This window comes from Corvus hawaiiensis, chromosome 23 (genome assembly GCF_020740725.1).
Source record: "Corvus hawaiiensis isolate bCorHaw1 chromosome 23, bCorHaw1.pri.cur, whole genome shotgun sequence".
Taxonomy (NCBI): domain Eukaryota; kingdom Metazoa; phylum Chordata; class Aves; order Passeriformes; family Corvidae; genus Corvus; species Corvus hawaiiensis.
In genome coordinates, this window is record NC_063235.1 from 421,268 (window position 1) to 441,236 (window position 19,969).

At 57.3% G+C, this 19,969-nt stretch overlaps 1 protein-coding gene and 1 long non-coding RNA gene across 7 annotated transcripts in view; both read left to right on the forward strand.

Moving 5' to 3' along the window:
* Positions 1 to 3,372, forward strand: part of PTPRU (protein tyrosine phosphatase receptor type U) — a 56,685-nt gene extending 53,313 nt beyond the window's left edge. For all 6 annotated transcript variants that reach the window (XM_048327022.1, XM_048327020.1, XM_048327023.1 and 3 more), the window contains one exon: positions 538 to 3,372. In XM_048327022.1, coding sequence (XP_048182979.1) covers positions 538 to 600 — 63 coding nt within the window. In that variant the 3' untranslated portion in view covers positions 601 to 3,372. The remainder of the gene's footprint in view (positions 1 to 537) is intronic.
* A 4,485-nt stretch (positions 3,373 to 7,857) lies between these two features.
* LOC125337462 lies at positions 7,858 to 9,993 on the forward strand. Its single transcript, XR_007208056.1, has 3 exons — positions 7,858 to 8,118; positions 9,172 to 9,410; positions 9,764 to 9,993. It is a non-coding gene; the product is annotated as an uncharacterized LOC125337462 (long non-coding RNA).
* The last annotated feature ends 9,976 nt before the right edge of the window (positions 9,994 to 19,969 follow it).

Sequence of the window (19,969 nt, forward strand, 5' to 3'; positions counted from 1 at the left end):
CTCCATCCACTACAGCCAGGGGTATTTGCCTGGGTGCTCTCCCCTTTCCCAGCCTCTGCTGAACTCAGAAACAAGCACTCCTCGATTTCCTGCCTAAGGTTTTATTTTGGACACCTCCTGACCCCAGACTCCATCATTCCCACAGCTCTGCCACCATTTGATTGACAGCTGTCAGTCACTGAGGTGATGAGGTCGCTGAATCCCCAGTGCTGGTTGTACCTGGGGTGGGGAATAAAGGTATTTTCCCAGGAAGGGGATGTTGCAGTCCAGGTCCCTCCCTCGGGGCAGGGGGAGGTGCCGTGTGTCCCCAGAGTGCTGGATTTCCGTGCGTGTGGGGCCGTGCGATGTGCCCCAGCAGTGGCTGTCGTTGGCCAAGAGAGGGGTTTTTCCTGGCTGTGGCTTCAGCTGGACTGTCACAGGGCCCGAGAGGCTGACAGGTGTTTCCTTAAGGCTGCTGACATGTGTTTTTCCTCAGACAGGGACACATTTGGGAAATTCCCTTGGGATGGTAACATCCCCTCTTCTCTCCCCGAACAGGAGCAGTACCATTTCTGCTACGACATAGCACTGGAATACCTGGAGTCCCTGGAGACCAGATAGCACCTGGCCACGGAGGGGCACCAAGGGCTGTGCAGGGGCCGTGCCAGCCGCGCTTCCCAGCTGGACGCTGCGGCCCTGCTTGGGGTGGGGAGGGAAACAGCAAAGGACCCACCGGGAAACCCTTCGGATGCAGGAAACGAACGGACGTGGGGATGTGTTGGCTGCTCTCCATCTTCATCCTCCGCTCTCCATCCTTCCTCCCTGCCCCCGGCATGTCCGAGCGGCCACGGGTGGATCCCACAACTCATCCCGTCCCTTGGAGTCACGCCTGGGGTTGGTGTGTGCAGGATGAGGCCCTGCGGTGCTGGTGAGTCTGGAGGGGAGGAAGAGGAACCGGAAGGAGCCGAGGCTGTTCCCCAGCAGGGAAGGATGGATACTGGGAGATGCTGCTCTGTTGTGTGTGGAATTGAAGCTGCTCCTGGAGGAGCCCGGAGGCTGCCGGAGGTTTTCCCTCGGTGGGACTCACTCTGAGCCGGAGCAGAGACACCCCAGGAGCTCTTGAGTTTTTGCCCGTTCGTGCCATGAGTTTGATCCTCGCTTGTTTTAGTTCTGTGAGTTCTGCCCCGTTGTGTATCCAGCCCTGGACAGGCAGGGGTGAGGGGTGAGGGGTGGGGGGCAGTGGCCAGGCAGTGTCCCTCTGCAGGGACCAACCCGGACCCTCCTGGTGCTTCTGCAAAGCTTCTGAGGGGATGGTTCCCCAGCATCTCCACACCTTCCTCTCCACCTGTAGCAGTGAATTCCTCCTGGTGTCCCACAAGCACTGGCCCATGGGGTCTGCTTTTAACCCCTTGTGTGTAGCTGCATTTGAAGCAAAATCCTCAAAATTCGGGTCCATCCCAAATACTTCCTGGATGTCACCCCCGGGCAGTTGCCTGTTGATGCTCTTGGCTTTTGCTGGGGCTGGTGGGGCGGGAGGGCCGGTTTTGGGGTGGTGTTGGCTTGGGCTGAGCTGTGCTGAAGCCGTGGCCATGTGTCGGGGCTGGACAGGGGGAGGTCCCCACATCCCTGTGCCCCCGGGGCTGGTGGCTGAAGGTACCTGAGGCTTTTTAGCTCCATCCTGCTGCAGGTGGGTGTGCAATGGCACTTCCTCCATCTGCTGTTGTGGAAATTACCGGGATTCTGCTCTCAGCCTGGTTGTAATAAAATAAACGGCCTTGGGAAGGTGCAGCCGGAGGGATCCATGTCTGGGGTCTGCCAGGGGAACTGAGGGGAGGTTGGTTCTGTCCTGAGGACCAGGCAGAACCCTTCTGAGGGGGATGGAGCAGAGCAGATGAGAAACTGTCCTCCACATACTGGAGGTTTCCTGTGGGCAACCCTGTCCTTCATCCATCTGCCATCCTCCAGCCCCACCTCCCCAGGGCAGGGGCAACTTCCCACCCTGCCTGCCTGGAGCTGGTGATCCCTTTACCCAGGGAGCTCTCCCCAGGGAATCACGAAGGCTGCACAGCTGAAATGGCCGTGTCCTGGAGGAGCAAACCCAGGAGCTGTTTCCATCCACCTGCCAAGGGTGAAGGAGAGCAGGAAGAGCTGTCCCTGTCCTCTCTCCCCTTGGACAATGTGCTGCTGCTGTGGTGATGGGGATTCCAGCATCGTCCCAGACCCTCGGCTCTCCCACTGCCTTCCTGAGGAATTCACAGCCTGACAATAACTTATTCCAAGGGCTATTTGACACCATCCCTTCTTTCTCTCCTGCCTCACCTGCCTCACCTGCCGTGAGCCCATTCTGTCTCATCATCAAAAGCTCTTTGTTTACCCCCAAATGGTCTGGTAACACCAGTACCTGGCTACACCAGTGCTCCCACTGGGATAAATCAGTGTCCTTTTCCCAGTCCCCATCTCTCCACAGACCTGTCCGTGCTGTCCTAGGGAAGGTGCTGCACAGTGGCTGCAGAAAGGAGCAGAAATTGTTTGGTTTTGTGTGAAAATAGCTGAGCTGAGCCTCCGAAATCCCTGGGAATGGGATGGTTTGGGGGCTATTCAGCCCTAGGAACTGGAGGGGTCCAGTTCCTGCTGGACCACCCACATCCTCCTGGGGTCCAGAGGGCGGGAGCGTCCCATAGGGCTCCGCAGGTGAAGTATTGCCAGGAGGAGGAAAAGGAGGAAAACTGAAACCCCAGGTAGTCCTACAGAGACAACAGAGACTGGAGGAGCTGTATATATGTTTTAAAATCAAGATTCTTTCCTTTTTATTTTATTTTGATGCCTCCTTGCTGGGTGTCTCTGGGTTTTTAGGGCATCTCTGGTGAAGGGCAGACTTTGAAATCCAAGTGCTATGAAACCCAACCCATCTCCAGCTCCTACTGAGATGCTCCTCGGACACGAGGCAAGGCCATCCTGTACATAGAAATATATATATAGAAATCTATATATAAAACTATAAATACTGTTCTTAAGATGGATAATGTTTATTGGTATTACAGATTGGAGTGGTGCTTTTTTTTTTTTTAAATAAAAACAAAACAAAAAAAAGGAAAAAAATTAAAACCCAAGAAAAACACCAAATTGGAACGATTTTGTCTATATGCAGAAAAAGTGATCCTAAAAGCTGGCAGCACCCCAGAGCTGCTGCCAAAGGGACTTGGGACCATGAGGCAGCTCCACCATGGAGGGGACAGGGCAGTGGGACTGAGGGAGGGACACGTCTGATGTGGATTGTACCACGCACATCCAGCTGTTGTTAACTGTTTTTTTATTATTTTGTTATATTATTATTATTTTTGGCTTTCTTTCCTTTGAAGAAAATCAGTTGCATAAATAAATGTTCCAAATTTGTGATGGCCTCTGGAGTTCTTTCCTGGCTCTGGGCTGGGAGCTGTGCTGTGGGGAGCCCTGAGCTGCAGAACAAGCCTCTCCCTCAGCCCTGTCTTTGAAAGGGTATTTTTGGGAGTGGCTTTGCAGGGCCAGGTTCCTGCAAAGCCCTCATGGCACAGATGGGGTTGCCTTGTGCTTCCAGAGCTTTGCTGTTGGTGTCCCCCTGGAGATCTCGGACAGGTCGGGGTTTCCCAGGCACCCTGGCTGCCCACAGCTTCTGATGGACCTTCCCCATTGCTGGAGAAGGTGGTGTGGAGGAAGAAGTATTCCCAAGGCCTTTCCCAGCTGGAAAATGAAATCCTGTTGTAAGAAGAGCCTTCAGGAAAAGTTCCTGCATTGTCCTCACGATTTATTTATTACGAAGCAGCCTTCGGTTAAATGTGTTGTGATATGAAACACTTCCAGTAACACTTGAGTCTTAATTTAATGGAGACCAAGGAAAAAAAATCTAATTGACTTGTCAGGATTGTTTTTCATCTTTAATTAAGGCTCGTGAAGGAAGCAGTAATTACACTTTACTGATAAATAATAAAAAGGGGGATCATGCAAATTAAAGCCAAGTCCTACCCTTGGGAAGGGCTTGGGGTGCGTGGGGTCAGCCCTGGCAGGGGTGTCCCTGGGGATGAGCTCCGTGTCCCCAGGGCTGTCCTGGAGGGCAGGGTGGGCTCGGGCTGGTCTGGAGTGAACAGAGAGACAGCAGCTGCTCCCACCAGGGGCCGTGAGCTGTGGCTCATTAAGGTAAAACAGGGAGCAGTTCTGTGGGGACACCGGTGGTGGCCACTGGGTCTGGTGGCTCTCGGAGGCCCTGGGAGCTCGGAGGTGTGGGTGGCATCAGTGTCCTTCCTCCCCTTCTCCCTGCAACTTCTGGAAGAGGCATGGACAGCCCGGAGAGCCAACAGGGCCTCAGAGCCGGGACAGGAGCAGAAGTCCAGGTGCTCATCCTGTGGAGGTGTCCTGCGGAGATGTCCCTCTGTGCCACCCTGGATTCATCGGTGTGGCCTGGTGAGTGACCTGTGGGGGGTGGAATGGGATGGGTGGGATGGGACGGGATGAGATAGGACGGGACGGGATGGGGTGGGATGGGATGGGATGGGATGGGATGGGATGGGATGGGATGGGATGGGACGGGATGGGATGGGATGGGATGGGATGGGACGGGATGGGGTGGGATAGGATGGGATGGGATGGGATGGGACCACTCTTTCCCTGCTGTGCAGAGCCAGGAGAGCTTGGTGTGGGCATGGCTTGAGGCACTTGGGTGCCCATGCTGCTCTGCCAGGCCTGGATGGATCAGAGCTGCTTAAAGGGAGCATTTGCATGTCAATAACCAATGCAAATATGTGTCCAATGCCCGGCTCCTGGCTCCTGGGAATCGCTTGCCAACTCCATGCCTCCTTTGTGCTGTTATCTGCAGCACACATGCCCGGTAGGGCTGGTAATAATTTCCCTAAGCCAATGTCATGGTATTGTTGGAGGTGACCTGGATATTCTCATTCCATCCACAGGCTCGTTCCCTAATCCTGGCTGACAGACAGTGCTGGAAATGTTGGGGAGCCCAGCTCCAGCCCGGGGGATGTCCAGCAGCAGCCACAGAGGTGGCATGGGGGGACCCCTGTCCCACCCCTCTCCACCTGCCCAGAGGGGTCAGTGTTCCCAGTGGGTGCTTAGCTTTGTCCTCACCAAGCCCACCGTGGCCATCCTGCCCCTGGAGAGCCCCAGAGCACCCTCAGGATGCGGGGAGTGTTGTCAGGAGGTGCCCAGACCTCACCCACCCAGGTATCGAGGGCTGTGACCGAGGCAGTCACAGGAATTGTGGGCAGGGATTCCTCCTCCTCCTCTCCTCCCTCAGTGCTCCAGGGGAAGCTGATCCCTTCCTGGCGTGGGGGTCCCACCTGGAACCCCCATCCCATCCCCCCCAGCAGCTCATGGCCCTTCAGCCCTCTAAGGTTTGGGCTTTTCCTTTTGATGTGGCATTTTGGCAGCTGCCTTGAGCCAAGGGGCAGAGCAGAGGCAGGGCTGGGGGAGGCTGTGTTAAACCCTCCTGATTAACCTTGGCAGGTTAATTCATCAAAATGAAACCCAAATTCAATTAATTGCAGTGGCCCGTTTATCACCTGGGATGTCCCTGCGAGGCCGAGAGCTGCCGTGGCTCAGGCTGGGCCCATCCCCTCCATCCCCCCTCTGCTCCCTGTCTGGCAGAGACCTGCCGAGCATCCGCACTGCCCGAGGAGGCTGGGATGGGACACACCCGTCCCACTCCTGTCCCTGGGGCAGGGCCACGTGCCCGGACCACCCGTCCATCCTTGCTGGGTTTGTTTTTGGGCACAGGTGAGGGGAGGGCTGGCTGGGTGGGGTGACCTTGTGAGGTGACCTTGTTCCCATGGACAGCTGGGCCCTGCAGGGATGCCCGGGGCTCTGATTCCACGGTGGGCACAGGGAGCAGAGGCTGAAGAGTCCAGGGATGTGCCCATCTCCCCAAGCCATGATCCAGCGGCACAGACACTGCGCTTTTCCAGAGACTTCCCACCTCTCCAGTGCCCCAAGTGCTGTGGGATGATTTATTTAAGTAGCCTTAACTGGGCTGTAATCTCTATGCTGCTCATGTCACCTCTGAATGCTCCATCCCAAGGCTCAATGGGAAGAATTTGTATTTTGAAATAAATATTTCCTCACGGTGTGCAAAATATCTAATCATGTATTTATCCTTAAGTACTTCCAAAAGTCAACATAATTATTCCAGTCCCATTAAGTTTAATTTGCAGTAAATTATGCATTTAGCTTTAAGTTGAGGTTGTTGGTTAGAGCCAAGATAAAGCTCTTGCTATTTATAAAGCAGTATTTCAGCACAGATACAAAACACAAATGCTTGGACAAGAAAATCCTGCTTGGGAAGTTTGGGGAGAATTTCAAATAGGGAGGTTAACAAAAATATCTGTGGAGTGAGTGTCTAATCACAGATGTGTGAACACACTCAGTCAACTAAAATGAACTCCCAAACAGCTTCTGGAGGCCTGGGCTGCCAAAAGAGTTTTCCTCTGGCTAAAAAATGTGATATTTTTTTTCAGGACGTGGTTTTGAAAAACAAATTAATCATTTAACTTTTCTCTTAGTGTCATATCTTTGAGGTTCACAGGACAGGGAAGGTGTTTCTGCTGGAAGAGGTGGAAGAGCTTTTACCTGTGATTTATCTGTGGTCTCAGGTGTCCCTGCAGATGAACAGCAGCGGGGAATTGATCTCCCCCTTCCCGAGGAGCCCGGAGCCCTTGGGGCCCACAGGGGATCTGTGACGGCAGATGGGGCTCAGTCGGCCCTTCCACGTTAATGGCTCTGCATCCAGGTCTCCATGGATGGGTCCACGTCTCCAGGTGCCAGACCTCTGCCTTTCAGGGTCAATGGCCAAGTGACAATTTCTTCCCAGTCCCAGGAGGTGAAAAAAGTGATGGGAGGACTTTCAATCCCAAAGAAACCGCGTTGGTGGAGCCAGTGGATTGAGAACTGCCCGTTTGCTGGTGGGCTGGAGGATGGTTCCTCAGGTAGGGCAGGAGTGGAGTCTGGCAGTGGCTCTGTGTGCACGTTCAGGAGAAGATCTCTCAGGGCTTCACCTCTCCCTTCCTGAACCCAGCACAGCTTTATCTGAGCCGGAGTCCTTGGGCTGCTCCCCTGCGTGCGGCGTCCTGGGGAGGGGCTGGGGACTGCCCCTGAGCCGGGCAGAGCATCTCCCGTCACTCACTGTCACCCTGGGGACAACGATGCTGCATCCCCCTGCCCTGCCCTGCCCTGCCCGAGCTCCTGGGCACGGACAGTGCAGTGCCAGTGAGGCAGGACTCACCCAGGGTGCCTGGGCTGCTGCTGCTGCTGCTGATCCAGAGGGCTCAGCTGGGTGCTGGAGATGCCAGAATTCTGAAGAGAAGGCACCGAGCTGTGTCTGAGCTCCTGGGGCCCCTCCTGGGGCCACTCAGAGCTGAATGTGCCCAAAATTACTGAGGACTTGGGAACACGAGGGCCTGGAGCTGCCCCTCGGGGCTGCACTGGGGCCACAGCCAGGGCAGCAGCAGGGAAGGGTCTGTGGGGAGCCTGGGGCTGTTCCTGGCAGAGCAGTGCTTCCCAAAGGAGCTGTCCCCATGGGGATGGCGAATTTGGGTGACTTCCAGGAGGTTTTGCCTGCAGGGTGGGATTCTGGCTGAGTGCTGGGGGGCTTGGGCACATTTCTCCCCCCTTGCAGGGTGGGAGAACAGCCCATCCATCCATCCATCCATCCATCCATCCATCCATCCATCCATCCATCCCCCGCCAACATTCCCCGGCTGACATCCTCCCCTCGATGTCCCCCCCATGTGCTGCCATTCACAAGGACTCTTCTCTCCCTCCCGCCTCTCCCGAAGCCTTTTCGCTGCGTGTGAGAGGTTCCCCGCAGCTGCCCCAGGGTGCGGCCGCTGTTCTGTTCTCGTTCCGCAGCGCTCCGAGCTGCCCCGGCTGGGGCCCGGCGCCGGGGGTGGCTCTGGCCGTGTCCCTGCCGGTCACAGCGGCCTCGGGGGGGGGCAGATGTTGGCAGAACCCCCGTCCTCTGGTGACCCAGCGCACGAACACCTCAGGTGCTGCCTGTTGATCCAGCTCTCGCCGCTCCGACACGGATGGTGTTTAAAACAGCAACAAAAAAGGGAATGTGGAGCAGCTCGTCTGTCCCTGCTCCGCGGGACACTTAATGAGGTTGGAAGAGCGATTGGCTGACTCGGCGTCTCCAGGATTTTTGTTTTTACAAAATTAGAATTCATTCGAAATGTCTGGCTGGGAACTAGGTCTCATTGCCTGATTCTTTCCTCGGGATTTACGGCAAGAAGAGTCTAGATCACGGCAGGGAGGCTGGAGGGGCTGTGGGAAGGGCTGGGAAGGGGAAGGCTGTCCCTGAGGATGCGCTGCTGGCTCTGCAGACCCCCGGGAACTCGCTGGGGTTCTGGCAATGGGGGCTGTTGGGGTGGGATTCAGGGAGCTGCTGCTCCAAGGAAGGATTAGAAAGTGCAAGAGCAGTTTCTGTGTAAGCCTGCACTGATCCTGCCGTGCATCCACCCCGGCTTCCCTGGATCTCCTCCTGCCGCCCCTGCAGCTCACCCCGGGGACCTGGAAGAGCACCAGGGGTCAGGCAGGAGCCTCCTCTGAAACCGGGACTTAAGCACTGAAATGTCGAAACTTTTCCAGAATCATTTCACAGCAAATTTCACACCTTGGTTTGGTTTGGGTTTGGTTTGTATTTTTTTTTTCTTTTTTTTAATTTAATTTTTTTTAAAGGAGGACATACTCTACCCTGTCAAAAATGTCTCCTGACTTGTCACTAGAGACCAAACCCTTCTGGGCATCTCTCCAAGCACCTCTCCTGAGCCAGCCCTGGGTCCTGTCTCTGCAGCTGCCATGGGGATCTCCCACCCAAGCCCCAGAGATGCTCCTGAGCCCAGTTATCCCCGTGCTGCCCCTGCCAGAGCAATGGGGACTCTGGGAATGGGCTCGTGCAGGAGAGCAGGGCCATGTCCCCTTCCAGGGATGTGGTTTAGTGGTGGGTTTGGCAGTGCCAGGTTCATGGTTGGACTCGATGATCTCAGAATCCTAAATCATGGAATGCTTTGGGTGGGAAGGACCTTAAACCCCATCCAGTGCCACCCCTGCCATGGGCAGGGGCTCCAAGCCCTGTCCAGCCTGGCCTGGGACACTTCCAGGGATCCACGGGCAGCCACAGCTGCTCTGGGTCACCTGTTCCACCTTTTCTTACAGGTCTTTTCCAGCCTGAGGGACTCTGTGGTTCCATGGCTGTGATTCCCAGCTCCCTGGGGCCCTGTTTGCAGGCACAACCCATCCCCACCCCCAAGGTGCTGCGGAGGACCAGGGCCAGGAAGAGGCTGGGGGAAGCAGGGAGTAACTGCTGCATCCAAGGCCAGGAAACATCCAGCAGCTCCACCCCGAGGGGTTGCAGGTGATCTCCAGACTGGGTCAAGCTGCTGGGCCATGCCAAGGTATGAACTTCCCATCAAATCATGTTCCCCATCTTGCTTTCTCCTTCCTGAGAGCTCTCAGAGACCATTAAGGGAAGCAGGAGATGTTTGCAAGGTTAAGAGACTCTGTGTTTCAACTCACCAGAAGGTTTGCAGTAATTTACAGCTGCAGGCAGCCAGAGCTCTTCATGGGGGGAAGGGAAATGCAATTTAAGAGAACACAAATAAATAAGAAGCCGCAGCAGCCAACACTCTCCGATTTAATCCCAGCCCACGAGAAAGATTTATTCAGTTATCTGACAGTTTGATCACTCCAGGAATCCCATAGGTCAACCCATATCTACTGTTATTATCTCTGGGCTGTTTCCACCCAGATGCACAGGGAAGATTTGTTAAAGAAATGAACCAAGGAGGGCGTTGATGGGAGCGAAATGGATGGGACCCCCAGGGACCCTCGTCTTGGAGGCAACTCCAGCGATGCTGCTCCACAGCCTGGGCGGGCTCTGGATGGACAGGACCCACCTGGGTTCCCTCAGAACTGCAGAACTGGCCATCCCAGTTGGTCATCCTGGAGTCAGGACTCAGAGCTGGTCATCCCAGTTGGTCATCCTGGAGTCAGAACTCAGAGCTGGCCATCCCAGTTGCTCATCCTGGAGTCAGAACTCAGAGCTGGCCATCCCAGTTGCTCATCCTGGAGGCTGCTGTGTGTGGAGTCGCTGGGGGAGGAACTGGAGGACTTTTCCATTGGGAAAGCCTTGTGGGACACCGGAGTCCCAGGGCTGGAATTCTGGGGAGCCATGCAGGGTTTGCTGCTCCCAATGCCCCTTGGTTCAGATTCCAGAAAAGGGTGAGTGGGAAGCATCCCTTTAGAACCCTGGGGAATAAAATGCAGGCTGGAAGCTTGTGGGGCACCTGCACCATGATCTCCACCCTGTGGCTCCCCCTTCCACCTTCCCCAAGCCCCTTGTCCCCTCTCTCCCACGTGTCTTTGGGGAGCCACCAAAAACACCCTCTGTGGCACTTCTTTGCCCATTTGGATTATTTTCTGCAAATTAACCCTTTCTCAGCCCTTCCCCACTCCTTCCCTCGCTGTCTAATGATTTCCTGCTGCAGAGAGTGCCTTTTGCTGTCGGAGCTGCCTGGGAATGGCACCAGAAAGCCACGGGAAGCTCTCCCACGCAGTCGGGCACGTAGCCACAGAGACATATGCAGAGGGAAGGGCAGCCTGTTCCAACAAACAGCCGGAGTGCAGAGACACAAACACACACAAACAAACAGGCCCACCCGCCCAGAGCACCTGAAACGCGCCCACATGGGCAGGTGCTTCAGTGGGCCTGGCTGGAGCCACTCAGAGTCACCAAAGTGCAGGGGGATGCACAGATTTCCCCTTCCCTGCTCCCACAGCAAGAGAAAATGCGAGGCTGGGGCACAAATACCTTGAATTGCCTGCATTGGCTGCCCTGGAGCCAGACCATTTGGCAAAGGCCCCTCTTGGTTTGAGTTTCCCTGGCTGAAATTAAATATTGCCAAGCTCCAGAAGCTAAGGTTGTTTGCAAACCTGTCCTTGCCCAATTTCATGCCTTTTACAGGCTTTTTCATTTGGAGAAAGGCTGGCTAAAGGCTGCACAAGGGTGGGCAGGAAACTGCAGGCCCAGGAGAGCGTGTGGGATGGGTAGATGGAAGCCTAATTAGTGGCGTTGCTTTAATTGAGCACAGGAAGGGGTTGGAGATTTTGTTGAAAATGTTGTTTTTCTTTTGATCCAGGGTTTTTCCAGCATTAACTAAATAACTGCTGATAGCCTGGCTGGGCTCTAAACACCATGCCAGCAGGGGAAGGTGTTTGACTTGGCTCCAGGAGGAGAGATTTTGCATGGAAAAACCAGCCAGGGTCTTTTCCCTGGCATGACATCCAGGGGTGGGAGCAGAGGGGGTTTGGGCACTGCCCACCTGGGAGCTGGGTTTCGCTTCAGCTGTGAGGGGTGGGGGACCCCAAAATGTGAGGGTTCCATGGGGAAAAGAGAAAAAATGCTGGATGTTCCTGGGAAGGAAGGAAGGAAGGAGCAAAGCTCGGAAAAGATCAGGCTGCTGCTTTTAATTTTTATTTTTTCATTCTGTAATTGTAAACATTTCCCTCTGAGGAGCTCACAGAGCTCTGTGTTGACATTGGCTCTTCGGGCCAGAGGGAGGTTTGTGTCAGACCGCAAAGTATTTTTCAATCAAAATAAAAAGCAGCATCAAAAGGGGAATAACGCAACCCCGTGAGTGTTGAAACCTGATGTTTCCTGGTGCTTCTCCCCGGCCTTCCCCTCCTCACAAACCCAAACAGGTTTGCAGAGCTTGGTGTTTCCAGGGGAGCTCTGCGGGTGGGTTTCTGTGCTCCCCCGACCCCAGCCCCGGGCACGGGTCCCTCCTGAGCCCAGCATTCCCCGGCAGTGCCAGGGCAGCGCTGCTCATCCCGCAGCTCAGGGCAGCCTGGAGCCACCGTCCCCGGGGCGAGCTGAGAGCTGCGGACACTGGGGATAAGGTGAGGGGTGGGGTTGGCAGTGCTGGGTTCACGGGTGGACTTAGTGACATTAAAGATCTTTTCCAGCTCAAATCCTTCTGTGCTCCTCCCCGTGGGCTGGACCAGCCGCGCCGGCTCTGCCTCAGCTCCTGTCTGTTCTCCCGCAGCCCCGATGCCCGTGCCAGGCTCTCTGCAGCTGCTCTGGCTCTTGCTGAGGCTGTGGGAGAGCTCACGGGCCCTGGCCAGGAGCTGGGAGCGGTGGAGGCGCTGAACCGCGGCTCTTTCTCCTCTCCTTTCATCCTCTGCTCGTTGCAGGTGATGGAGGCAGAGCCCCGGCACGGGTGGTGCTCGCAGGGACACCCCAGGGCAGGGCAGGGCTCGCGTGGTCCAGCCAAAGCCAGGCAGAGCTCGGAGAGGAGGAGGAGGGTCCGAGTGCTTTGCTCAGGGCAGCGGGAGGGACGCTTTGCTTGGGGCTGAGCTGTTTCTCCATCTCATTTCCCCTCTTGATGTTTCCCTCCTCGCCTCTCAGGCTCTCTGTGGGGCATCTCGCTGCCTCTAAACTGCACTTAACGCAGCCCTGAGCGCAGCAAAAGGAAAGGACTGACTGCCCAAAGTGCTGAGTAAATACTGGCAGTGTTCCCTTTTCCAGTGCCTGCAGCTGGCCGGGCTCCCCTGTGCCATGGCCCTGCTCGCTGCCCCCAGGCTGGACGTGCCGAGGGATGCAACCCCCTGGCACGAAGTTTGGGGGCCCCAAACCCTGGGCAGGTGTTCCCAGGTCCTCGGGATGAAGAGCAGGTGTCAGCTCGGGAGAAAACTCTGTCTGGAGCGTGGGGCTTTGGTTTGGCTCCTTCCTCGGGTCTGTCCCAGCTCCTGAGGCAGCACCTGCTGAAGGGACAGCTTTGGGCTGTGCCAGCAGCAGGGAAGCCGCCCAGGCACTCACCCAGAGCCAGGACTTGGTGCCCAGCACTTTAATTAGAGTCCAAGGAATTCACTTCTTTCCAAAACTCGTGCTCAAGGCTTGGGCTGTTCCCATCTGAGAGCGCGCTGCGGATGCCAAGGACCAGCTTGGCAGGGGTGTGCGTGTGCCCTGCCCGCTCCCTGCCCGCTCCCAGCCCGCTCCCTGCCCGCTCCCTGCCCGGGGCTGCGTGCAGGACCAGCTCACTCCAGCTCAGGGTCTGGCCGCTGCACTCGGTGCTGCTCTGGCCAGGAAATGTCTCCGGTTCCACTTCCAAACGCTGTCCTGTGGCTTTTACAGAAGCGGCCGTGTCTAGAGCATGACCTGGAAAGTGGAAAATCCAATCGCTCAGGTTTCCTTGACCCTTCCATGCCACTTGTGCCAGCAATGCCCACATCCACATTCCCTGCAGCAGCAGGAGCAGGGCTGAGCAGGGCTGAGGCAGGGCTGGGGCCGGGCTGGGGCAGGGCTGAGCAGGGCTGGGGCAGGGCTGGGGCAGGGCTGGGGCCGGGCTGGGGCCGGGCTGAGCAGGGCTGGGGCAAGGCTGGGGCCGGGCTGAGCAGGGCTGGGGCAGGGCTGGGGCAGGGCTGAGCAGGGCTGGGGCAGGGCTGGGGCAGGGCTGGGGCCGGGCTGGGGCCGGGCTGAGCAGGGCTGGGGCAAGGCTGAGCAAGGCTGGGGCCGGGCTGAGCAGGGCTGAGCAGGGCTGGGGCAGGGCTGAGCAGGGCTGGGGCCGGGCTGAGCAGGGCTGAGCAGGGCTGGGGCCGGGCTGAGCAGGGCTGAGCAGGGCTGGGGCAGGGCTGAGCAGGGCTGGGGCAGGGCTGAGCAGGGCTGAGCAGGGCTGGGGCAGGGCTGGGCAGGGCTGGGGCAGGGCTGGGCAGGGCTGGGGCAGGGCTGGGGCAAGGCTGGGGCAGGGCTGAGCAGGGCTGGGGCAGGGCTGGGGCCGGGCTGAGCAGGGCTGAGCAGGGCTGGGGCAGGGCTGAGCAGGGCTGGGGCCGGGCTGAGCAGGGCTGGGGCAGGGCTGAGCAGGGCTGGGGCAGGGCTGAGCAGGGCTGAGCAGGGCTGGGGCAGGGCTGAGCAGGGCTGGGGCAGGGCTGAGCAGGGCTGGGGCAGGGCTGGGGCAGGGCTGAGCAGGGCTGGGGCAGGGCTGGGGCAGGGCTGGGGCCGGGCTGGGGCCGGGCTGAGCAGGGCTGGGGCAAGGCTGAGCAAGGCTGGGGCCGGGCTGAGCAGGGCTGAGCAGGGCTGGGGCAGGGCTGAGCAGGGCTGGGGCCGGGCTGAGCAGGGCTGAGCAGGGCTGGGGCAGGGCTGAGCAGGGCTGGGGCAGGGCTGAGCAGGGCTGAGCAGGGCTGGGGCAGGGCTGGGCAGGGCTGGGGCAGGGCTGGGCAGGGCTGGGGCAGGGCTGGGGCAAGGCTGGGGCAGGGCTGAGCAGGGCTGGGGCAGGGCTGGGGCCGGGCTGAGCAGGGCTGAGCAGGGCTGGGGCAGGGCTGAGCAGGGCTGGGGCAGGGCTGGGGCCGGGCTGAGCAGGGCTGGGGCAGGGCTGAGCAGGGCTGGGGCAGGGCTGAGCAGGGCTGGGGCCGGGCTGAGCAGGGCTGGGGCCGGGCTGAGCAGGGCTGGGGCAGGGCTGAGCAGGGCTGGGGCAGGGCTGAGCAGGGCTGAGCAGGGCTGGGGCAGGGCTGAGCAGGGCTGGGGCCGGGCTGAGCAGGGCTGGGGCAGGGCTGAGCAGGGCTGGGGCCGGGCTGAGCAGGGCTGAGCAGGGCTGGGACAGGGCTCTGCGTGCTGGCATCGTAACCGCGGCACAGGGAGGACGACAGAAGGGCTTAATGAGGGTTTGAAAGAAACATCTTGTAAACTTTGGAGCAGAGGAGCTGCAGTTTGATTTGAACATGTTTGCTTGGCAGGGGCTGCCCGGGCCCCTGCTGCTGCTGCTGCTTTTACTGGTGCTAATTAGGCAGATTTCCATCCTGCCAGTCACAGGCAAGCGGCTCCTCTGGCGAGCCCCGGCAGGGCCAGCATCCCCCTGCCAGCGCTGGAGGGGTCACTGTGTCCCCCTGCCAGTCCTGGCTGCAGATGGCTCACGGCCTGGGGACAGCTCAGGTGGCAGCTGGGCCTCCTGGCATGGTGACACAGGAGCCCTGGCTGGGTGCCTGCCAGGGCAGAGCACTGAGGATGATGATGGATGATGCTGCCAAACCCCTGGGACCCCTCCCTGGGCAGCCACAGGACCCTGCCCCACCCAGAGCCCCCCGGCTGGCACAGAGCACCCCGAGGTTTTGACAATGATGTGGTGGCCCAGAGCAGGAGCACTTAAAAACCTTCACAAGCTCGGGACTAATCCCACTCGCACTGGGCTCATCCCACAGGCACTTTCCTTTCCATCGCCACCATCTGCTTCTTTTAAAGCTTGATAAATATTTCCTTTCCCCCACTGTCTCTCCCCTTCCCTCCTCCTCCTCCTCTTAGGCAAAACCCTGCAATAACCCAAACATCTGCAATAACACCTCCTTTCACCCCAAAAGCGCTTTCCATTTTCTGTTTTCCTGGCCCAGCTCCACTCCCAGGGTGGCTGTTTGGGGACAAGCGGGGACAGTGAGGGGAGCAGCACGGGCCTGCCTGTGCCACATCTGTCCTGAAGCTGTTGTGGCCCTTTTCCAGGCTGCTTTCCTCATGTCTCCACACCAGCTGTGCACAGGAGAGCCTCGCTGGGGCCACCAGGGCAATCCATCTCCTTGCTTTAATGTTTGTAGGGGACAGGTCCCTCTTAATCCATTACGGTGTCATTAAAAAGGAAAATGTTTGCTTCTAGGGCCCCACTGGCCTTTCTGAACTACATAAAAATGTAATGTGCAGCTACCTTGGGGTTTCAACCCCTCCTTGATGCACTGCTCTGTATCCATAGAAGTGGCAGCAGATCTATAGGGAAGGGCCTGGTTCAGAAATTGGGCAGGAATAGCCCAGATTTGGTGTCTCTGTGACTGCTGTGGATATGGTGCTGCTGTGGTGGAGCAGGTGAGGGACTCACAAGATGCTTTGGGATCTGCAGGGGAAAATGCTGGTATTCAAGCCACCATTCCTCATGTCCAAAGCTTAGAGATGTAGTGGCCTCCCCAGTTTGGGTTCCACCCTCTCCAAGATGCTCAGCTTCTCCAGGCTCCATCCAGGCTGGAAATAGCTCAGCCCACCCTGGCAGATGGGATTGGAGAGGCTCCATCCAAGCGGCCCCTGAAGCTCAGGCGTGCCAGCAGCCCCTGCCAGATGGGGCATCCCAGAGCCCTGTGGACACACGGGGACAGGCCTGGGGACACATCCGTCCTGCCCAGCCTGGAATCCCCAGGCACTGTCGTCACTGCCTCCATTTGTCACCGTGGGCACAGCAGGGCCGGCTCAGGGGGGTTGTTCCCATGGGCATGGCAAACGCGCCCCAGGAACACGGGCAGCATGCGGTTGTCACCCCAGGAATGCTGTGTTTCCACACTGCCTGATGCTCCTGGGGGCTGTGGGGGTTTTCTTGTCTCCTGAGACCATGAACTCTGCAGGGCTCCTCTGTGTGGGGCAAAGGGAGCACACAGCCACGGGGTCCTGCTGCAGGAACCAAGGCCTGACGGTCTGCAAGGGTCTGGCTGAAGCTCCCGCTGTTCACATCTGTACAGGCAGAGCAGTCCCCCAGAGACCCCAAAGGGGCTTGGTGCAGGTTGTGCACCTCTGCTGTGAGTTAAACTGGGATTAGAGAGCTGCAGGTCTGGCCCTCTGCAAGAACTGGGCGAGGTCTGGAGTCCGGTTTGGCAGCGCCGCCACAGCCAGGCACAGAACCTGCAGCAGGAGCCACGACTTCACAGAATCGTTTAGGTTGGAAAATCCCTCTGAGACCATCGAGTCCAACACTTCCCCAGCACTGCCACACCCGCCACTGCCCCTGTCCCCAAGTGCCACATCCACACGGCTTTGAAACCCCTCCCGAGTTCATTAATGCGCAAGTTCTTCCCAAAGCAAAACTATTTCCCATGCAGACAGTTTTGGCAGCCAGACCGTGTCCATCGGAGCTCGGGGGATGGCTCGGGCTGGCCTGGAGGGCAGCGGGACCTGCCCCACCCAGGGACACTCGGGCCGTGGCTCTCCCTTCCCCGGCTCACGGCTCTGCTCCTCTCCCGGGGCGCTGGCAGTTCTTGGAGCTCCACCTATTGTTGCACAGTCGGATGTGGCTGGGAACCGCGTGAAACGGTGAGTGGATATTCATGGAGCTCCTCCCACGTCTCACCGGGAACGCGGAGTGAATCCGGACTTTTTTGCCTTTCCCGTAATCCGGGGAAGATGAACGCTGCAGGAGAATGGCTGCTGGCTTTTGGGGAAAGACTTTGCTCTTCAGGCTGAACTCTCATTTGTCAGTGGTTTTCCAGCCCCACAGCTGCTTCGTTCCCCTCCCGGATCCTGTGCCTGCTCAGCTGTCACCGGTCCCGTCCTGTCACTTTTGGGGACAGTCAGGCTGGGAGCTCCTCCCCGGACTGTCGCTCTCGCCCTGCCCCGCCAGCTCTTCCTCAGCTCCTGCAGAAACATCTCTTACAGCGGGAAAGACGTCCCAGAGGGGAAAGCCAAAAAGCCTGAGCCTACTTGGCCTCGAGGGTTGGTTCCTGCGTGGTCTAGGGGAGCGCCGACCCCTGGCACAGCGCTGTGGCCCCATCGCCGGAGGTCCCGTTACCTTCCCGGAGGGCAGAGCTGCGGCAGGGCAGCTCCTCTGCCCGCCAGCGCTGCAGCATCCCCCGAGCATCTCACTCCCCACTGGGAGCATTTAATTACCTTTAATTGCCCCTGACTTGTCTTTAATTGCTCCCCAATACGGCCTGATTAGGGAAGGAGGAGCGTGTTCTGCCAGCGCTGCAATACCCCCAGCTTTTCTCCCCTGAGTTCAGTTTTCACACCGAATTGGTGGGTTCGTGTCTGTCCTGCCCAGCCCGTGGGCACCGGGAGCATCTCTGCAGTGCAGGCACGGCCTCAGCAGCTTGGGGGCCGATATTCCAGAGACTGGGGAGGAGAGGGAGATGGATTATCCAACATTCTACTCCGTGTCATGGGATCTGTCACTCCTTAGCGCCGTCCTGCCCAGACCCCTTCTAGATCCTTCCGCCCTCTCTGCCACTCCTGTGGATTTTCTCTTTTCTCTCTGGACATTGATATAATGGGGTGAAATTAAACTGCATCAGACTTCAGGTCTCAGGAAGGAAAAAAACAAATTATACTGGCAAAATCTGTTAGACTATGGAATAATCTTCCAGGGGAAGTGGTGGGAGCTTTATCACTTTGGTCATTTCCACCTGGACTGGACAGAAGCAGTAGGAAAGAAAACACCAGGAAATGCTGAGGATACGAGAGCACCTGCACTGGGAGATGTCTGACCTGGAGCTGCTCCCTGTGTGCCCTGAGATGTCAGGGCATGTTCAGAGGTGGGAGATCCACTTTTAACGAGGGGCTGCTCTGTAATGAGCAGGTGAGATTTCTCACACCCCCCATGTACCACAGTGTTCAAAGAACACCCAGCTGCCTGGCTCTGCCAGCTCGCCTGTGGGTTACCCAGCTTGGTATCCAGCCTTTATTTTTATGGAAAGTCAACAGTTAGGAATTGAAGCCTGATTTTAGCTGCTGATATTTATTGCTGATATAAAATACGGTGCCTCTCTCCTCTCTTTGAGCCGTGCAAACACGGCTGCTGCAGGGCTCCCTTGGGATGGCAGAGGTGGGTTTGGCAGGGCTGCACCCTTGAGTTCTGTAGGGGGGAGCAGAGCTGAGTTCCTGCTCCCAGAACCCCTCCAGTGCTGGCCACTTCCACCCCGCAGGAATCCCTCCGGGGGTCCTTCCATCCCCCCGTGCTGGCACAGGGGCTGCTCCCTCCTGCAAATGCTTTGGGATTATCCATGGTGGGTATGCACAGGCAGGCACAGGCTCCTGCAAACAAATCCTCACAGCCCCTCTGCAGAACCTTTCCCTCGGTTTTGTTGGCTCAAGGCAGGCACAGGATAGATTCAGGACACCTGAGGAATCTCGTGCTGGACCACATTGGAAATATGATTATACTGGAAAAGGTTATTTGCTGAGAAGTCTCTCTCAGGAGCTTTGGCGTGATAGCCAAAGGAAGGCAAACATCTCCTTCAGCCTCTCCTTTTGATTTTTTGGGGGCGATTCTGTACAGGGCAGCCCCAAGCAGCCCCATTTTCCCCAGATTCACTGTGCAGAGGGCGGGACTGGGACTGGGACTGACTCCTCTCTGCTCCTCCCACAGTGGCTGGAAAGGCAATTGCTGCTCTTGAGTGGAGGAAACCAGAGAAAATAATTTGAAATATCCCTGTGCCACAAGTGTTTTATTTTGAGGAGGAGCAATAACCTGGCAGCCCCAAATGAAATATTGAATTTTAAGAGAGATGCAAACACATACAAATGAAAAATGTCTCTGATCATAAAGAAAGCATTTGCTAAAATTAAAATGGAATGCATTACTGTCCAGGCTGGAGACAGGAATGTCAGCAGAGCTGTGGAAAGGAGGCTGACTCCTTAAGTGACCAGATGCAGCTATTGTTTTCTTTCCATTAATGCCAGTGGCAGCATTAGAGAGAAAAAAAATCTTCAATTGTCTGACAACAGTTTAGAAGGGAATTGAGTCCAGTCTTTGCAGAGGTCTCCCTAACTTCCACCTCTGCAGGAATGGAGACTGGAACGCACTCCCATCCACAAGGACAGGGCTGGGCAAAGAGGAATTAATTTTGCTGAGCAGAAATAATGTAGAGAATGCCACAATAATCATTGAAAGGACAAGTGAGATTGGTCTGGCCCTCGCAGCAATCAATAGGGCCCATTATCCAGCTGAACTGGCATTCGATGGGAATGGCTCAGGACTGTATTGGATGTATCTGTGGTTCACTCATCAACTCCTGCAGAGCAAGGGGGGCACTGACACCAGGGCACTGCACCTGCAGGGAGTCTGTGGCTGTTTGTGTTTGGGGAAGTGTTTCCTGCATGGTCCCAGGGTGGATGGAGGGGCTGGTCCTGGTGAGGATGGAGAGCTCAGGGGTCGGGGGAAGCAGCGAAGCTCACAGCACCTCCTCGGTCACAGGCAGGGATGAACAGCTCAGGAAGAGCTTTCCC